This window comes from Cucurbita maxima, unplaced genomic scaffold (assembly GCF_002738345.1).
Source record: "Cucurbita maxima cultivar Rimu unplaced genomic scaffold, Cmax_1.0 Cma_Scf00021, whole genome shotgun sequence".
Taxonomy (NCBI): Eukaryota; Viridiplantae; Streptophyta; class Magnoliopsida; order Cucurbitales; family Cucurbitaceae; genus Cucurbita; species Cucurbita maxima.
Genome location: NW_019272037.1, coordinates 998,989 through 1,014,845, shown reverse-complemented (window position 1 = coordinate 1,014,845; position 15,857 = coordinate 998,989). Strand labels below are relative to the sequence as shown.

At 32.8% G+C, this 15,857-nt stretch overlaps 3 protein-coding genes across 5 annotated transcripts in view; all 3 read left to right on the top strand.

Annotated features, from left to right (window-relative positions):
• The first annotated feature begins 7,353 nt into the window (after window positions 1–7,353).
• On the top strand, window positions 7,354–8,659 carry LOC111495602 (glucan endo-1,3-beta-glucosidase 13). 3 transcript variants are annotated; one of them, XM_023145712.1, is made up of 4 exons: window positions 7,354–7,514; window positions 7,630–7,953; window positions 8,300–8,330; window positions 8,410–8,493. In XM_023145712.1, exons 1-4 carry the CDS (start codon window positions 7,457–7,459, stop codon window positions 8,411–8,413), a joined length of 417 nt encoding a protein of 138 aa, XP_023001480.1. In that variant the 5' UTR covers window positions 7,354–7,456; the 3' UTR covers window positions 8,414–8,493. The 3 variants fall into 3 exon arrangements, with proteins under 3 accessions (XP_023001480.1, XP_023001478.1, XP_023001479.1); XM_023145710.1 differs by having other exon boundaries at window positions 7,355–7,514; window positions 8,416–8,659; XM_023145711.1 differs by having other exon boundaries at window positions 7,360–7,514; window positions 8,419–8,659.
• Window positions 8,660–9,634: 975 nt separating this feature from the next.
• LOC111495579 lies at window positions 9,635–11,118 on the top strand. The gene has a single exon (XM_023145680.1). It carries the CDS (start codon window positions 9,953–9,955, stop codon window positions 10,886–10,888), a length of 936 nt encoding a protein of 311 aa, XP_023001448.1. The 5' UTR covers window positions 9,635–9,952; the 3' UTR covers window positions 10,889–11,118.
• A 1,200-nt stretch (window positions 11,119–12,318) lies between these two features.
• LOC111495534 (DNA damage-binding protein 1a) overlaps window positions 12,319–15,857 on the top strand; it is a 10,305-nt gene continuing 6,766 nt past the window's right edge. The window contains exons 1-9 of the mRNA XM_023145611.1: window positions 12,319–12,335; window positions 12,420–12,642; window positions 13,296–13,344; window positions 13,770–13,829; window positions 13,935–14,026; window positions 14,577–14,628; window positions 14,791–14,853; window positions 15,018–15,067; window positions 15,348–15,423. Of these exons, the coding sequence (XP_023001379.1) occupies window positions 12,539–12,642; window positions 13,296–13,344; window positions 13,770–13,829; window positions 13,935–14,026; window positions 14,577–14,628; window positions 14,791–14,853; window positions 15,018–15,067; window positions 15,348–15,423 (546 nt within the window). The 5' untranslated portion in view covers window positions 12,319–12,335; window positions 12,420–12,538. The remainder of the gene's footprint in view (window positions 12,336–12,419; window positions 12,643–13,295; window positions 13,345–13,769; window positions 13,830–13,934; window positions 14,027–14,576; window positions 14,629–14,790; window positions 14,854–15,017; window positions 15,068–15,347; window positions 15,424–15,857) is intronic.

The following is a 15,857-nucleotide window of genomic DNA, read 5'->3' as shown; positions in this document are numbered from 1 at the left end:
AGTTATTATCTATACTAATAAAGTGCTCATTCATTTCCCGTAGCTCACATGTTTCTTACGATAATTTCTCTAAGAAACATGTGAATAAGGAAAAGACATGCTGAAAGTACTGATGTTGGTGCGTGTGGATAATTTTCCCTCTTAGAATGTCGAGGCTATCAGGTATCGAATTCGGATTCTGAATCTGGGGTATAGATCGTTACAATAAGATTACACTTGTTGGTATAAATAATCGTAACTATCGATTCATATAAGTATTTCTTATCGATTATATCGGGAGGATGAAATATTATTTTATATTTAAAAAAAGAAAAAAGTAATATATGAAAGAAACATGAGAGGTAGTGAGGAGACAGATTGGACAGATAATAGATACCCACATGGCCAAAGACAACAGTACGTACATGACATGTCATCAATTTTGCAAGCAATTGGATGAGGTGGACACTTCATTTGGGGTCTGAATTGACTTTGATTTGAAAAGTGGGTCCAATTTTTTTTTTTTCTTTTATTTAAATTCTACAATAATTTTCGTAATTTATTTATTTTTAGGGTCCCATGATATTTGCACATGAAATTGGTTGTTTTTCAAAAGCCCAACAAAAAGTGCACCAAAAGAATTGGTATTTGTATTTCTACCCCCAAAAGAAACCCTTCCTTCCATTGTGTTTGTCAACTCTTATTACAAAACCAAACTTTCACTATTTGCACACATGGGCTTCTCTAACTTTCATCGAACAATAACTTTTCTAATGGGTCCTTCATTTCTCGACGAATTTACTTTTTAGTCCTCTCTAATTCTAGCTTCAATTACAAGATTCGAACAAAGATCGTCCATGATGTATCGAGAGACGATAAAAAGACATAGCCTCGTACTTAGTTTTTTTATTAGGAGGATTAGACGTCTCCTAAACCTTATAATGCAGTATTATAAGTTAGAGAGTTTGAAGTTCTAGACTAGCTCGAGCCTTTTTCTTGGACCACATTGTTGATTAAGGGTTTCTTTTAAGTATTGTCGAGTAGTATGTGTGGTCAAATCGAGTCTCTACCGAATTGGGAATGATGAAAGTTACATGGCATTATACATGTTGTCATGTCTATTCGAAGTTTGCTTACGTTGGTTGAGTACTAGCATAAGTACATCCTACTTGTCAAAAAACTGTGTTATGATGATTGATAATATTTGTAAAGAGGTGTCGAGAGGAGTTCAAAAAATCTAATCAGTTCAATTGCGCTGGTTCTTTCAATCATGTAATGAAATTCTCGTTTAACTCACCAAACTCAAAAACTAATCTGGGTTAAATATTTAGATCTCGATTAAAAAAAAAGTCAATATCTCAATTCTCTTGATAGTGTTTTGATTTTATTTGACGAAGAGGTTAGAGGTTCGAATCTCAATTTGTTATTGAACTAAAAAAACTCGAGATTTTGATTCTCTCAGTGAGATTGTTTCTTAGATCTTACAACAAGTCATAATTGATAGCGTTAATTTCAAAAACTAGAAAGCAACAAAAACTTTATGAACCCTAAAACTTTGGTGATTCGAGAAATTTTTATTACCATTATTGACATTTTTTGTTAGGGGTATAGACAATTGTTGGTAATCCAAATCTCATTAAAACATCATTAGATTAAAATCCTTAACTAATTAATTAATTAATTATCCTTTCTTTTTATTTTGATTTTCGACCTGGCTCAATTAATGTAACTGAACTGATAGTAAGTATTGTTCTCTTCAAGTTTCTCCTTATAAGGTTTTAAAATGTATCTGTTATGAGAAGATTCCCAAACCCTTATAAGGAATATTTCGTTCTCTTCTCCAACTGATGTGAGATCTCACAATCCACCCTCCTTTGGAAGTCCAGCATCCCCGTTAGCATGTCGTCCAGTGTCTGGCTCTAATACCATTTGTAATAACTCAAGTCACCGCTAGCAGTGATTGTCCTCTTTGGGTTTTCCCTTCCAGACTTCCTCTTAAGGTTTTAAAACATGTCTATTAGAGAGATGTTTTCACGTTCTTATAAAAAATGTTTGGTTTTTCTCTTTATCTAATGTAGGATATCACAGTTGATTAGAGTTTTTGAATAATAATAATAAAAAAAAGATATGTATTAAAACAAATCCCTAATAATATTCGATTTGTCTTTTAAATTTTGAACACATATGGTAAAAATCTCATAAATAAATAAATAAATTTTGGAATTGGAATGGTTTCTTTTTCTAACTTTAATTTCAATTATCATAAATTAATTATATCTTAAAAGTATTAAGATTCAACGTGAATTGCATTATCATTAAATTACTTAAAAATGAAAAAAGAAAAAAGAAAACCAAACAACTCATTCCACCCATAAATTATTTTAAAAATCAAAACTCCATAATGTATATCCTAATAAATTTTTAATTTTACATATTTAACTTTTAGAAAAATATTTTAGAAATTTTTGTTCAATTTAAAGTAGTTTTTATTATTTTATTTTTAATTTTAAGTTTGTTCAAGAATCCAATATTATTTTTTTAAAAAATTATTAGTAAATTAACTTTCAATTATATGATACATCATTAAACTTTAAAAACGGTCTAATAAGTTCCTATATTTTTTGTGGTTAAACGTGTTTTACTTGAAGCAATTTTATATTGGGTGATCTCTTAAAAATTTGTCATCCGACTTGTGTTGGTACGTGGGAATAGTCATTACCCTTTAAAAATTGAGGAGTAGGTAACGTGACCATGAGTTATTACAAGAGACTGGTTAGATACTTATATACGTCTTAATCAACTAAACTATGTTCAAATTGACTTTAATTAACTTAAAATAATAAGAATAATAAAGAAATAAAAGAAAAAAGTTGGCAAGATGTGAAGATAACTCACCCTTTACCTCATGATTCTTTTTAGACAGCTTGCCAAAAAGAAAAAAATCAATATCAAATTTTTAAATAAATAAATAAATAAATTTATACCTCATCCTATTATTATTATTATTAATATTATAAAAGAGGAAGACATGTTGTATTTTTCTTCTTTTTTTCTTGTAATAAATACTCTAAAAATGGCTTCTTCTAGAAGCCTAACAAAATAATTAATTATTGATTAGTGTTAATTAATTAATTAATTAAGAAAAAGAAAAAGAAAAAGAAAACAGAGAGCCAATATTCCCGGTGTTTTGATAGGCAAACACCTAGGCATAATTTGTCACATTTACACATTCAAAACCTTATATTATATTTAATACTATATAGTTTTGTAGTTCAAAATCATGATATCAACTTTTAATATTAAGCCTACCCCCAACTTACCTTATTTAATAATATAATATATATTTTCATTTTTTTTACATTTATTTTTATTAGTGTTTAAAAAATTCGATTTCAAAAAATCTAATTATATTTAAGATTATCGAATAAATTTTATTAAATATTTATTATTATTATTTTATTTTATTTTTGAATAAAAGGAATCTGAGATATTTTTCTTGGTAGTATGAAAAAATATAGCATATGCCTTATGTCCCCAAAGCTGTTCACATTGCTTGTCTTTGTGTCTACTTCAACTATAATTTAAATACCTTTTATTAAATTATTATTATTATTTAATTATTATCTAATTAACTTACTAATGGCTATATTTTGTGCCACATCTAACTCATTAATATTTGTATAACTTATTGATGATATATTTCATGAATGATATGTTTATGTTGTTATAGGAAGACGATTAAGGGTTCGTAAACTAGGTTGATTCTCGATGGTCTGTAATGTTGACTTGGGGACTATTAGGAGTTTAGTGGTTAATTCTTAAGAGTGAACAGGGGTTCACAGTTAATTCCTTATGATGGTAAATTGTGAAGATGCATGAGTCTTCTTAGAATTGTTGGCAAGCATGGGGGTCGTCCTCTCACATTAAAAAGCCTACAATGTTCAATGAAAACTATGAATTGAAACATGTGACGGGATTGCAGTTCGAGTATCAATAAAGTGGGTTGTTGATGACGAACAAGACAAGTAAATTACTAATCAAAATTTTGTACGATAATGAATGCACGTTTTAAACGGTTTAAATAATCATGTCTTTTGAAACTTCTGTGTCAGTTAGTGACAATATATAACTCGAGTCTCTTGAAAAGCGAGTAATTACAATTTTTACTATCATACTATCGTAGTCGTTACGTATTTTGAGTTCTTATCGTCTAAATAATTATAATTAATTTGGAGTTGACTAATTTACATAAATAATCACGTGGATTAAGTTCGATAGATCATTCGAACTTGAGCAATTAAAAAACCCATGAAAGAATTATTATGATTTTGTTTGATTCATATCTATTTTTGTTGTTTTGGAATATTGTTTAGTTTATAAGCAATTGGGTTTGGTCATTTCAAAGCTTACTTTTAATGGTAAAGCTTTCACTTAGAGATCTTGAGATCCCCATCTCATGTCTTTTTCCAACATTGTTCAATCAATACCTGATATTTTGGTAAGAATCCCATATGAATCTATTCCCAATTTGATTAAAAAAATAACTCAATAGTGAACTTATTAGACTCGATTTCGAGTAAAAAGTTGATCTGCCATGACATTGTTTGTAACGGCTCAAGCTCACCGCTAGTAAATATTGTCTTTTTTAAACTTTCCTTTTCGGATTTCCCCTCAAGGTTCTTAAAATGCGTCTACTAAGGAGAAGTTTCCACGCTTTGATCCAGGATTTCACAATCCACTCCCCTTTAGGGGCCAGCGTCCTCGCTGGCCCACCGCTTGGTGTTTGGCTCTAATACAATTTGGGCTGATATTGACTTCTTTGAGCTTTTTACTTCTGGGCTTCCCCTTAAAGTTTCTAAAATACATATGGGAGAGGTTTTTACACCCTAACGTTTCGTTTCTCTCCCCAACCGACGTGGGATCTCACATTGTTAAAACATTATTTTAACTCTTATAGTTTGAGACTTGATTTATATACTCGAGTGCTATGAGTGAGCTATGAACATATGGGTTTGTTTGAAATGAATATACTCAATGAGCTACTTACCGAGTATTTGTATACTCATTTTTTATTTTGGATATAAAATTGAAAGCTTAAATAATTAAAAATGAATAATTTAAGAAAAAAGAATTGAGGGACATGAACCACTTTTATTAGCTTAGACCATATGAGCATTTGGTGAGAGACAAGGATGGTAGCAATTATTTGGTTTCATTTAATTTTTTAATATCCCAAAATATAATTATATTTTTGTGATAATTAAAGCATAATCCAAAATAAAAATCCTCGTCTTTACTTCTCATTCAACCTATTTTCATAATCATGACAAACAAAAATGGTAATGCTTTATTGTGTTTGGGATGTTCATGACATCAATTATTTGAATTTTATTTTATTTTAGTTTTTAAACGTTGAATATGTTGGATAACGATGATTGATATTGTAATGTCTATGTGTAAAATGAATGCATGAATGAATCGAGATCACAAACGTTTAAAAGAATTGATAGTTACTACACTTTTTACCGAAGGTTTTTTTTTTAGCAATTTTATGTTGTTTGTCTTTGTTTTTCTTCAAACCTCCAATCCGTTCTTGCTCGTCGCTACTAACGAGGTCTCGGTTAATTTTTCCTCCTTTAGCTACTCAAATGTTTCGGATTGTCAAGTTTAAAAAGTCCAAATAGCGCATAATAGCTACAAGCTTGGATACATTTCCCGATCGGAGATCTCTATAGCCTTTTGCCTCTAAAAGTTATTGCCTCGTGGCCAACTCTTAGGGGTTGAAGTTCGATGCAGAACTTTTGGTTTTGCGTTTCGATGGTCTAAAATTGCTTTGTCAAATGGGTTGGTGATCTTTTGAGATTTTTTTAGAAAGCATACGAGTCAACAAAAAAAAAAAACATGTTGAAAGGACTTGTGTTGGTTCGGGTGACACTTCACTCTCCCAAGCTCCTTGATACCAGTATGGTGACGTGGCAAAGAGTAAATTGGATGCTGGAATGGGCCTGAATATGAAGGCCCAACATCTCAAAGTTAGGCTCAAAGCCCAATCCATTAAAATTGAACATTTTTGGTGGGCTATGTTCATTGATAAATTATTGTTAAATAACACAATAATTTCATAAAATTAAAATTAGATATAGAGATAATTATCACACCTACTAAATTAAACTATAAAAGCATATTCGATTAAAGTTCGAGATGCAAGGTCGACCCTAACTTTTTTCATGGCCAACCTACTCGAAATCGTCCTAAATGGGTCTGGTTTCGTTCCTCTTGAAACTAAGTTCATTATCCACTCTCAAACTAAATCTTATTTCATGTGTTCACTTTACGACTTAAGCATCGAAAAGAAAACTTAAGGATACTCTAAGAAAGAACGCGGCTCAATAAAGCTAAATGTTTTCTTTTTCAAAGAGAATTGAGTTGTTTACAGCCCTAAAACTTTCGACCCGAGAGGTTAAAATGATTAAGGCCAGTAACGGAGAGCTTTCGCTCCATGCTGCTCTAGAATTCATCATCTAACCACTTTCTATGAAAATCGTTGATAATACACATCGTATAGTTAACCTAACGAAAAAGCCTTTCTCCCTTCCCTGGACTTGTCCTATCTTAGTAGAGGCACCTATTGCGTAGGAATTCTTTTAAAATTGGGAACCCACGGATTCTTAAGATTTTGTATATCCATATTTTCCAAGCGAAATTAAATAAGTTCAAGAATGAAGACGCCTGAATGCCGAGTTTTCGGTAATCATACCCTCATCTTTTTTGTGGTCGTATGTTCACAGAAGAATATCAAAATATGTTCACAAAATAATATCAAAATATGTTCAAATGTATGACATATCGGAAGTAATTATGGGCCGATATGATAATAAACCAACATTATCTAAGAACTTCATACATCAAACAGAAAGTAATTCAAAACATAAAAATTAAATTTTTATCGAGACGCATAAGTAAATAAATGAATTAAGATTATATTCAAATGAGAATGATATGAAAAATAAATTGATTAAGAAAAACTTACAAGATTGAACTACCTATACCAACAATTTTGAGTACTCAACCATAAGAACTTCATGGTTCAGTGCTATTGTATGTTCGGTGATCTCTCATGAATTTTTTTAGAGAATAAAACATGTTGGAATAACTCGTGATGTTCTATGAACGTATTAATATGAAAGGAAATAAAGGAAACGAACTTGTGAAAAAAGCTTGGGCTGATGGAATCCACTGCTGTAGTTCTGTCCAAAAAAGTAGCTGCTTAGCTTCTTCATAAATGTTAAATCTCATCTCCATTTATTTTAAAACAAAAAACAAAAATTCCAAAATTAAAAGAGAGAAAAAGAAGATAACTTCACTTGAAGAAACTAATGATTCTTCACCCAAAAAAAAAAAAAAAAAAAAAACTTGCATTTAAAAACTTGCACCCCCTTCAGCTTCAAACCCATAAACAAAAAAATAGGAAGAAAAAATGAGAACAGAAATCTGGGTTTTGGAGATCCTCCTCCTACTCCAACATTTCTTTCTGGGTATGCTTTTTTTCTTACCAAAACTTCATCTTTATCTGAAACAGAGCATGGGTCTTGTAATGGCCTCTGTTTTTGCAGCCGAATATTGACTCTAAAGTGTTGTGGGTTTTTTTAGGGGAGGTGACAGCGGCGGCGGCGGGTGTGCCAGTGACGAGGACATGGACGCCGTCGGAAGGGAACGCGACGGGTGCAGAGGGGGGTTCGTGGTGCGTGGCGAAGCCTGGAGTTTCGCAGATCGATCTGCAGAATGCGCTGGACTGGGCGTGTGGATTGGGGAAAGCGGATTGCAGAGCCATTCAAAAGGGGGGCCCTTGCTACCAACCCGACACGCTCTTGTCTCATGCTTCTTATGCATTCAATCGCTTCTATAAACAGAATGCCAACTCCGATATGGCTTGCAATTTCGGTGGCTCTGCCACTTTGACCAATAAAGATCCAAGTAAAATCTCTCTCTTGCTTGCTTCCTTCTTTCATATCTAGATATAAATGATATTTATTAGGGTGAGGTTAGAAATGTTTCATTACCTCAATAATTCACCTTCTTGGAGAGTCCCCGTCTTGGCTGGAGAGTCCGCGTCTTGGCTGGCACACATTTGGTGTCTAGCTCTACTGACATGGAATCTTACAATCCATCCCTCACTAGCACACTATCTCGTGTCTGGGTCTAATAACATTTGTAACAGCTGAAGTCCATCGTTGGTAGATATTGTCCGTTTTAGTCCGATACATGTCGCTAGCCTTGCTATTGTAAAAAATGGATTTTTTTTTTTGTTTTCTGTTTACAGGTTATGGAAAATGTGACTATTCAGCATCGAGGTAATAATAATGATAATTAATTAATATTTTAAAAAAATGAAGTGTAAAATAATAATGAGGGTTTGTTTAATTATTTGAGATGAAGCAGCTCAGCATCTGGGGAAGGCAAGAACAAGAGTCCAAGGCAGACGAGATTTGTGGGATTTTGGTGGTTATTCTTAATTTGTATTTAGGAAGCTCATAATAAAGGTACTTAGGGGTTAAGCATGATTAATTAAGTTAATTAAGAGAGGACAGGTGGTGAATCTGGTTTTATGTTGGCTGGAAGGAAAGCAGACAACATTTGTTAATTACTTAATTAATTAATTAATTAATTAGCATTTTGTAAATTTTCTTTTTATTTTTATTCTTCTCTTTGTCCATGGTTTAGGAATCTTCTATTTTTTATTTTTCTTTCTTTTATATATATATATATTTTATGTGTTATTTTTAGCCATTAAATTCTTTTTTTTTTCTTGATTTTGTTAGCTGAATAATTATGTAATTAGCATTTTTAGTTAGAAGGCTTTGTATTTTGTTTTTCCTCACTTTTTTTAAATAATACTATTAAATTTTTAGAAGAAAAAGTCCGTTAAAAATTATTAATAAAAAAATACACTTCAACTTTTGAATTTTTTTTAAGTAATTCAAAAATACTTTCAGATTTAAAAATATATATATATATATATACTTTAAATACAAATTTAAAAAATATCGTGAGCTATTAAAAGAACGTTAAAAAGTTTAGAAATAATTTACTAGAGACTCTATGTAATTTTCATTTATATAAGAATTTTTTAGTTTTTTTTTTTTTAATAACTGATTACTTTTATAGAAAAAAAATCAAATAAATTATTACCATAAATATATGGACGAAAAAGTTTATTGACACATCATAAATTTTTTTATGTTACTTTTGAAAGTTTATAATTATATTTAAAGTAAAAGTTTAACTATGATTTTGTAATTTTAAAAAATAAAAATAATGTATTTTTGAATTAAAAAAAAGTTGAATGAAACTTTTTAAAGTTATTTTTAAATATTTTTTGAAATAAAAGTTTAAATATATTTTTTAAACATGCATTTTTTTAATATTTTTTTTAATTGAATAGTATTATTGATTTTTTTTAAAAGTTGATGATATTTTCAAAATAAAATGCAAATTTCAACTATATTTTATTAATTTAATCTTTGTTTTCAATTATTTTGGCATCAATATTTAAATTACAATTTATTATAAGATGAAAATTTCGTTAATCTAAATTATTTATAAATAAAAAATTTAAATTAGAAGGAAAATTTTGAGATTTGAGGTGGAAAAAGTAGGTAAAAAGTAGAAGCTGCAATTTTAGGATGAAATGGATAAACATTAAAAATAAAAAAATAAAATAAAATAAAAAACATCTGTCAAAGGTCAATCCCCTTTCTTCCTCCATAACCTCCCTCCTCCTTCTCCACCTCAGAGCTTCAGAAAATTTCTCCACAAAACCCTAACCTTCCCTCTGTCATATCCCCTTTCTTCCCCCAAAAACCAGAACCAAACTAAGAAATCAGCCACTCCAAATCCAAGCTTGAATGAATCATTCCCAATCCCTCCTCCATGCAATTGTTCCTCTGTTCCTGTTCTTGTTCCAGTTCCAGCCATGTCGTTTAGCCGCTCAATGCGCTCCCAATCCCTCTCTAATCCCCCTCCATTAGCCGAGAAAATCACCGAAGAACCAATCACCACCAAAACCGCTCAGAGCACCGTCACCTGTTTCTACCAGGCCAACATCGCCGGCTTCTGGCGCAACGTCACCGTTCTATGGTGCAAGAATCTCATGAACCACACCTTAAACGTCACCATCCACAGTCTCCGAGGCGATTTCAATTGCAATTACAAAATCGACGTTAAGCCTTGGAACTTCTGGAGCAAAAAGGGCTACAAATCCCTAGATTTAGACGGATGTCAAATCGACATTTATTGGGACGTCCGCTCCGCCAAATTTTCCTCCGGACCTGAACCTTACTCCGATTTCTACGTCGCCTTAGTCGCCGAAGAGGAAGTCGTCTTGCTCTTAGGCGATTACAAGAAGAAAGCCTACAAAAGAACCAAATCCAGACCTGCGCTCGTCGAAGCGTTCTTGATTTACAAAAAGGAAAACGTGTTCGCTAAGAAATGCTTTTCCACTAGGGCTAGATTCGACGACCGCCGCAAGGAATGCGATATTGTCGTTGAAATTTCCTCCTCCGGCGCTAAAGATCCCGAGATGTGGATCAGCATCGACGGCATTGTTCTGGTTCAGGTCAAGAATTTGCAGTGGAAATTTCGCGGCAATCAGACGGTTGTCGTCAACCAGCGATCGGTTCAGGTCCTCTGGGACGTCCACGATTGGCTTTTCACCAATCCGGGTACGGGTCACGGATTGTTCATTTTCAAACCCGCCCCACCGAAATCCGAGAGCGACATGGAAGGTAGCGGCAGCGGCGGCGGCTTGGAGCCGAGCGACGACGGCAGTATTTATTACTCGACTCGGAGCATGAATTCGTCTCACCAGTCCGAGTTCTGCCTCTTCCTTTATGCGTGGAAATTGGAATAATTTAAATAATAACATTAATTAATTCCAAAACTAGCGTATTAATTAATTCATTCATTCATTTAATTATACCGTGCATCTCACGTGCCTTCTACATAGTACACATGTATGTATATATTGATTCACCATGCATCATGACAGTTGACAATGTATCTGGAGCGTTTGGTTTCGTGGATTAGATTTATATGTAATCCAATTTATCTTATTTAATGTGTAGAAAATTTTATTTAAATTGTGACGTCATTAATTTCATGAATAATTAATCCTTGTTACACAAAATCAACTTATATTATAATATCCCAAACTTTAGAATATGTATTAATTATGTTTTTATACTCTTGATTTATCTATATATGTAAAAGATTGCCTTCATTCGTATAAATTTACGAAGGTGTTGCAATCTAGTCCTTTAATATTTTAAAGATACGTCTGACCAACTCTAAATTAATAATTATATGAATTGGGTTTAGTTTTTTCGGCTCGTGTTAAGTCATCTTTTGGATAACCAATTCATAGCTACCCACATGCTCAAACACGTGTCAAAGGTATAGTAGCTTTTGCAATCTTTGCACGCTTAGCCGATTAATTACTTTATAATATCACGTAGTTTGTTTGTTTGACTCAACCTCCTTGACATTTTTCTCACTAGCCCGGGGTTGAGTGGCTTTGTTATAAGGCAATTTGGAGCTTTGGCAGACTTACTCGATTAATTTAAGGCAATACGGAGCAATGGTAGAGATAAGAAAGTTTTTAACGATCGCTCATTCATTATCTATAATAAAAAATATTTAAGTAGAACAACAAGTAGAATGCTAAGGCTAGTATGAGGTGCTCAACAGTCCAGGCAAGCGATAGGTCTCCTAGACGATAAGTGTCATTGCCAAGCATGGTCGTATTATACGAACCTTCCTAGGTTAGCCTGAGGGCTCACCTAGTCTACTTGCAGGTTGCAACCATGACCTTCTAAACGATGAGATCCCTTATCTTAAATCTTTGTAGCTTTATGTAAACATTATAGTAACGTACAATCTGATGCTTGTACTTAGTTGCGTAGAATTGAGCACCTTGGAAGTAACAATCCAACGAGATCAATACCCCAACTATGCAGAGACCACGCATGTGCTCGAGTGAGTCAAGAGTTTATCGAGGTATGTTGACAAAGCACCGGTGCTCGTAACATTTTCACTAGAATACCTTCTAGTTGTTGTTCAATAAAAATTATTATTCTCTAAATAAGTAAATAAAATATAAAAAGTGCAAAAATTTAATAAAAAAATACTACCATTTAAACGAAAATGAAGATATAGAACTATGTAGCAGTGATCGAGTGACGATTCAAATTTTTGGTTTAGTCAGACGATTTTAGCCCTCAAATATGGTTAAATATATATATATATATAATAATTAAACCATCTTTTTCCATATGATTTCATTGATGACAACTTAATTTGTTAGTTCTTATATACTGTTCTTTTGATTCTTTCTTCTCGCCTGAAACCTCTGATCGCTGATTTGGTAGTTACTCCTTCTGTAGGCCTCGGCTGAGCCGTCCGGCCATTTTATCTATAACGCACAATAAAGAGCCATTATCGAGCGGCAACTGTTAGGTAGGGTTTTGGCCTACGGAACAATCGCAACCTTCATAGGTTAAAGATGAGTGTCTGGAACTATGTCGTCACCGCTCACAAACCTACCAACGTCACTCACTCCTGCGTCGGCAACTTCACCGGCCCCCAGGAGCTCAACCTCATTATAGCGTATGCCTCCTTTTCTCTACTTTCACCGTCTCTAATTCATACACTTACGGTTCTTTTTGAAGGGCTTGAATGGGATCACATGTTCTGTTTGTATGTTCTTATCTTAATCTGTTGATTCTATCGCTACCAAGTTCGATTTTTTTTTTTTTTTTGGTCAGTTGAGTTTTTTTTTTGTGCGGATAGTCGAAATAGGAGCTAGGGTTTATGCAGATCATATGGAAATTGGTAATAAACCAAGCTAGTCGGAAATATGTTTTTTTTTTTTTTTTTTTTTTCACGAGCTAGGGTTTTTGCTTCTCAAATTGGGCCCAACAAGTTTAGAAATTCAGTTTCTTAATCTCTAGGCTTCTTAATTTCCGCTAATACTCGTTTGTTCGTCATTTTGTACAATGAATTCCTTCTCCATTTGGCCCGGTCTATGGTTTTCTTGTTTATTTTTGGTATGTACACGATAGACTTTTTGTGTGTTTGGGTTTCTTTGGTTTAATAATTCTATGTTCAGAATGAAACAACTACCATAGATGCTTCAGATTGGCTGGGGTTCATGTTATTTCATTTCATTGTCGTATAAGCTTTCTTATTGTCGTTGTGACTTACTTTAAGAATGCAATGCGATGCGGATTAAGTTATTCACACCTAAATTTTGGTCTCAGGAAATGTACCCGCATAGAAATTCATTTGCTTACTGCTCAAGGCCTGCAGGTATCACCCTTCTTTCTCTTGCTCTTAATTCTTCTTTAACGATTCAATTATAGGGAACTGAAGATTTTTCAATTTCAAGAGTTTCAGTTTTTCTTTTTCTCCTTTTGGCTTTGAATTTTTTATTCCTAAATTTTTTATTTTATGATATGCCCATTTATCTTAGTTTGAAGTTGAAATAAGTTATGTCAATTGATTTGAAACGATATAGTCCATATAAGTTTATATCTACGTCAAGTTATCAATAGTCATTGCCCATTTTGAACCATGAAACTGCCACCTCTTCATTTGGTTAGTAATGGTACGAAGTTTTCTGAGTTATTCACCACAAGTGCAAGGATTGAAAACTCTGAATAATACTATTTCGAAGTTGTGTACCTTGGTTTGGTCACATGGCCCATTCCTCACTAGCTGCATCTTCTCTGCAGCCTATGTTGGATGTTCCGATATACGGGAGGATTGCAACACTGGAACTTTTTCGCCCACACGTGAGCTATATCTTTTCCAAGCCCTGATTACAAATATTCAATGTACATTTCCTTTTTTTTTTTTTTTTTTTTTTTTTGTGACTTTCTTTCCCATGTATTAAATAGGGGGAAGCACAAGATTTTCTTTTCATAGCAACTGAGCGGTACAAGTTCTGTGTTCTTCAATGGGATACGGAGAGTTCGGAGCTTATTACAAGGTTCAAGTACTTCTATAGTTGTTTTTCCCCACCCTCCCCCCTTTATTCTTCCTTTAATGTGATTGTATTTATTCTAGTTTTTGTAAATTAGTTTCATGTTTTTTTCATTATCTTCTTTTCATGTGAGTCCGTTTGTTTAAACTATAAAAAAACTAAAGAGCATGTTGCTTTCCTATTTACATTTCTTTCATTTTGTGAAGTGGGATTTAAGAAGTTCTGCAAGTTTTGGATGTATCTAATAATTAATAAAGACTCTCGTATCTCTGATTATTAAATGTCTTTTGAGTTATTTATCTAGTTATTTTAAATAATAGATTGAAATTGCATCCTACCAAAAGGATTTTATTTTTTGTATAATTGATCAGAATATTCCTTCCGGGGATATAGGCCTAATCCATTGATCCTTGAAGAAAGGTAGAAATGAGTAATAGGCCTTAAATGAATTTTTAATTTTCTACTTGCTCAATAAAATTTATTAAACTTGGATTGTCGTATATGTAATATACTTCCAAGTGTTCTATCTTTACAATTTTTTTGGCATGTCTGGCAGGGCAATGGGGGACGTCTCAGATCGCATTGGGCGTCCTACTGACAGTGGTCAGGTACCTCCAGTCTAGGATTCATTTCAAACTGTTGCTCATTTGTTTTGTCATGTTTTCTAATTCATTAGTTTTTTCTTCACAAGTTTATAGTATTTCAACACAGTTCAGAACATGTGAAGAGTTTCTTTCATGTTTTGATTATGGTTTTTCTTTCATCTGCAGATTGGTATTATAGACCCAGACTGTAGATTGATTGGACTTCATTTATATGATGGCTTGTTCAAGGTGTGTAATTTGTGTTGGACTTTTCAAATAAACACTCAACATAGTTTTCAATTCCAAATACCTGTTATGTTCTGGCTTTTCACGAAAACTCACCATGGCTTTCAAATATCTGTTACACTTTGACCACTTTGGATTATGAGCAAAGTCATCTGTTCTTTTGCCAGGTAATTCCTTTTGACAATAAAGGACAGCTCAAAGAAGCATTTAACATTAGGTACTCAATTTAGATTACTGGACTTGGGTTAATTATGAAATTTCCTTCAAATAAAATCAAGACATTCCTGGGGGGAGGCGGTTATTTTTTGCCATTATTTTCTCTACATCTGCCATCTATTCCTGTTTTGTGCAACTTATTATTTCATGAAATAACTAGTGATAGTTGTGTGATAATTTGTTACGTTTCTTATTTATTTATTTTGTTAGTTGGTAAGATAAGGTTTTGTTGTCTTGATTCATTTGGCTACTGCTTATTCTTTTGTGGCTATTTATTTCAGGCTTGAGGAACTTCAAGTTTTGGATATCAAGTTTCTTTATGGTTGTTCAAGGCCTACAATTGTAGTTCTTTACCAGGTATCTATTCTACCTTTCTCATCTCCCTTATAACAGAGGTAATGGATTAATTTTTTTTTTTCTATTCAGTTTTCTCTCTCTCTCTCTCTCTACATGTATACTATGAATTGAAGATAACACAACATTAGTAGAAAAAATTTGCAGGTATATAATGTTGTTTGGGATGAAAGTGGCTGAAATATTTTCATGTCTTGGTTGGTTGGTTTTAATTATTGCACAATGCAAAACACATCTTGAACAAGCCTGCGTGTGGTATGATGCTGGCTGTGATGGTGAGATTTGTAAAATCATTTCCTAAGGGGACGTTTATGGTCTTTTGTTGTTTCTGTCATAATTTGAGTGAACAGTCTACTTGAAGAACTCGGTGATAGGCAATAAAAAGAGGCAGTTTTTTTTTTTTTTTTTTTTTTTTTTTTTTTTTTTTTTTTTTTTTT

What these genes read in the sequence shown, in the direction of transcription:
- LOC111495579 (XM_023145680.1), top strand. Translation starts at nt 9,953, where the DNA reads ATGTCGTTTAGCCGCTCAATGCGCTCCCAATCCCTCTCTAATCCCCCT.
- LOC111495602 (XM_023145710.1), top strand. Translation starts at nt 7,457, where the DNA reads ATGAGAACAGAAATCTGGGTTTTGGAGATCCTCCTCCTACTCCAACAT. An exon ending in ACTCCAACATTTCTTTCTGG is followed by an intron (nt 7,515 to 7,629) that starts GTATGCTTTTTT and finishes GGGTTTTTTTAG; the next exon opens with GGGAGGTGACAGCGGCGGCG. An exon ending in TGTGACTATTCAGCATCGAG is followed by an intron (nt 8,331 to 8,415) that starts GTAATAATAATG and finishes TTTGAGATGAAG; the next exon opens with CAGCTCAGCATCTGGGGAAG.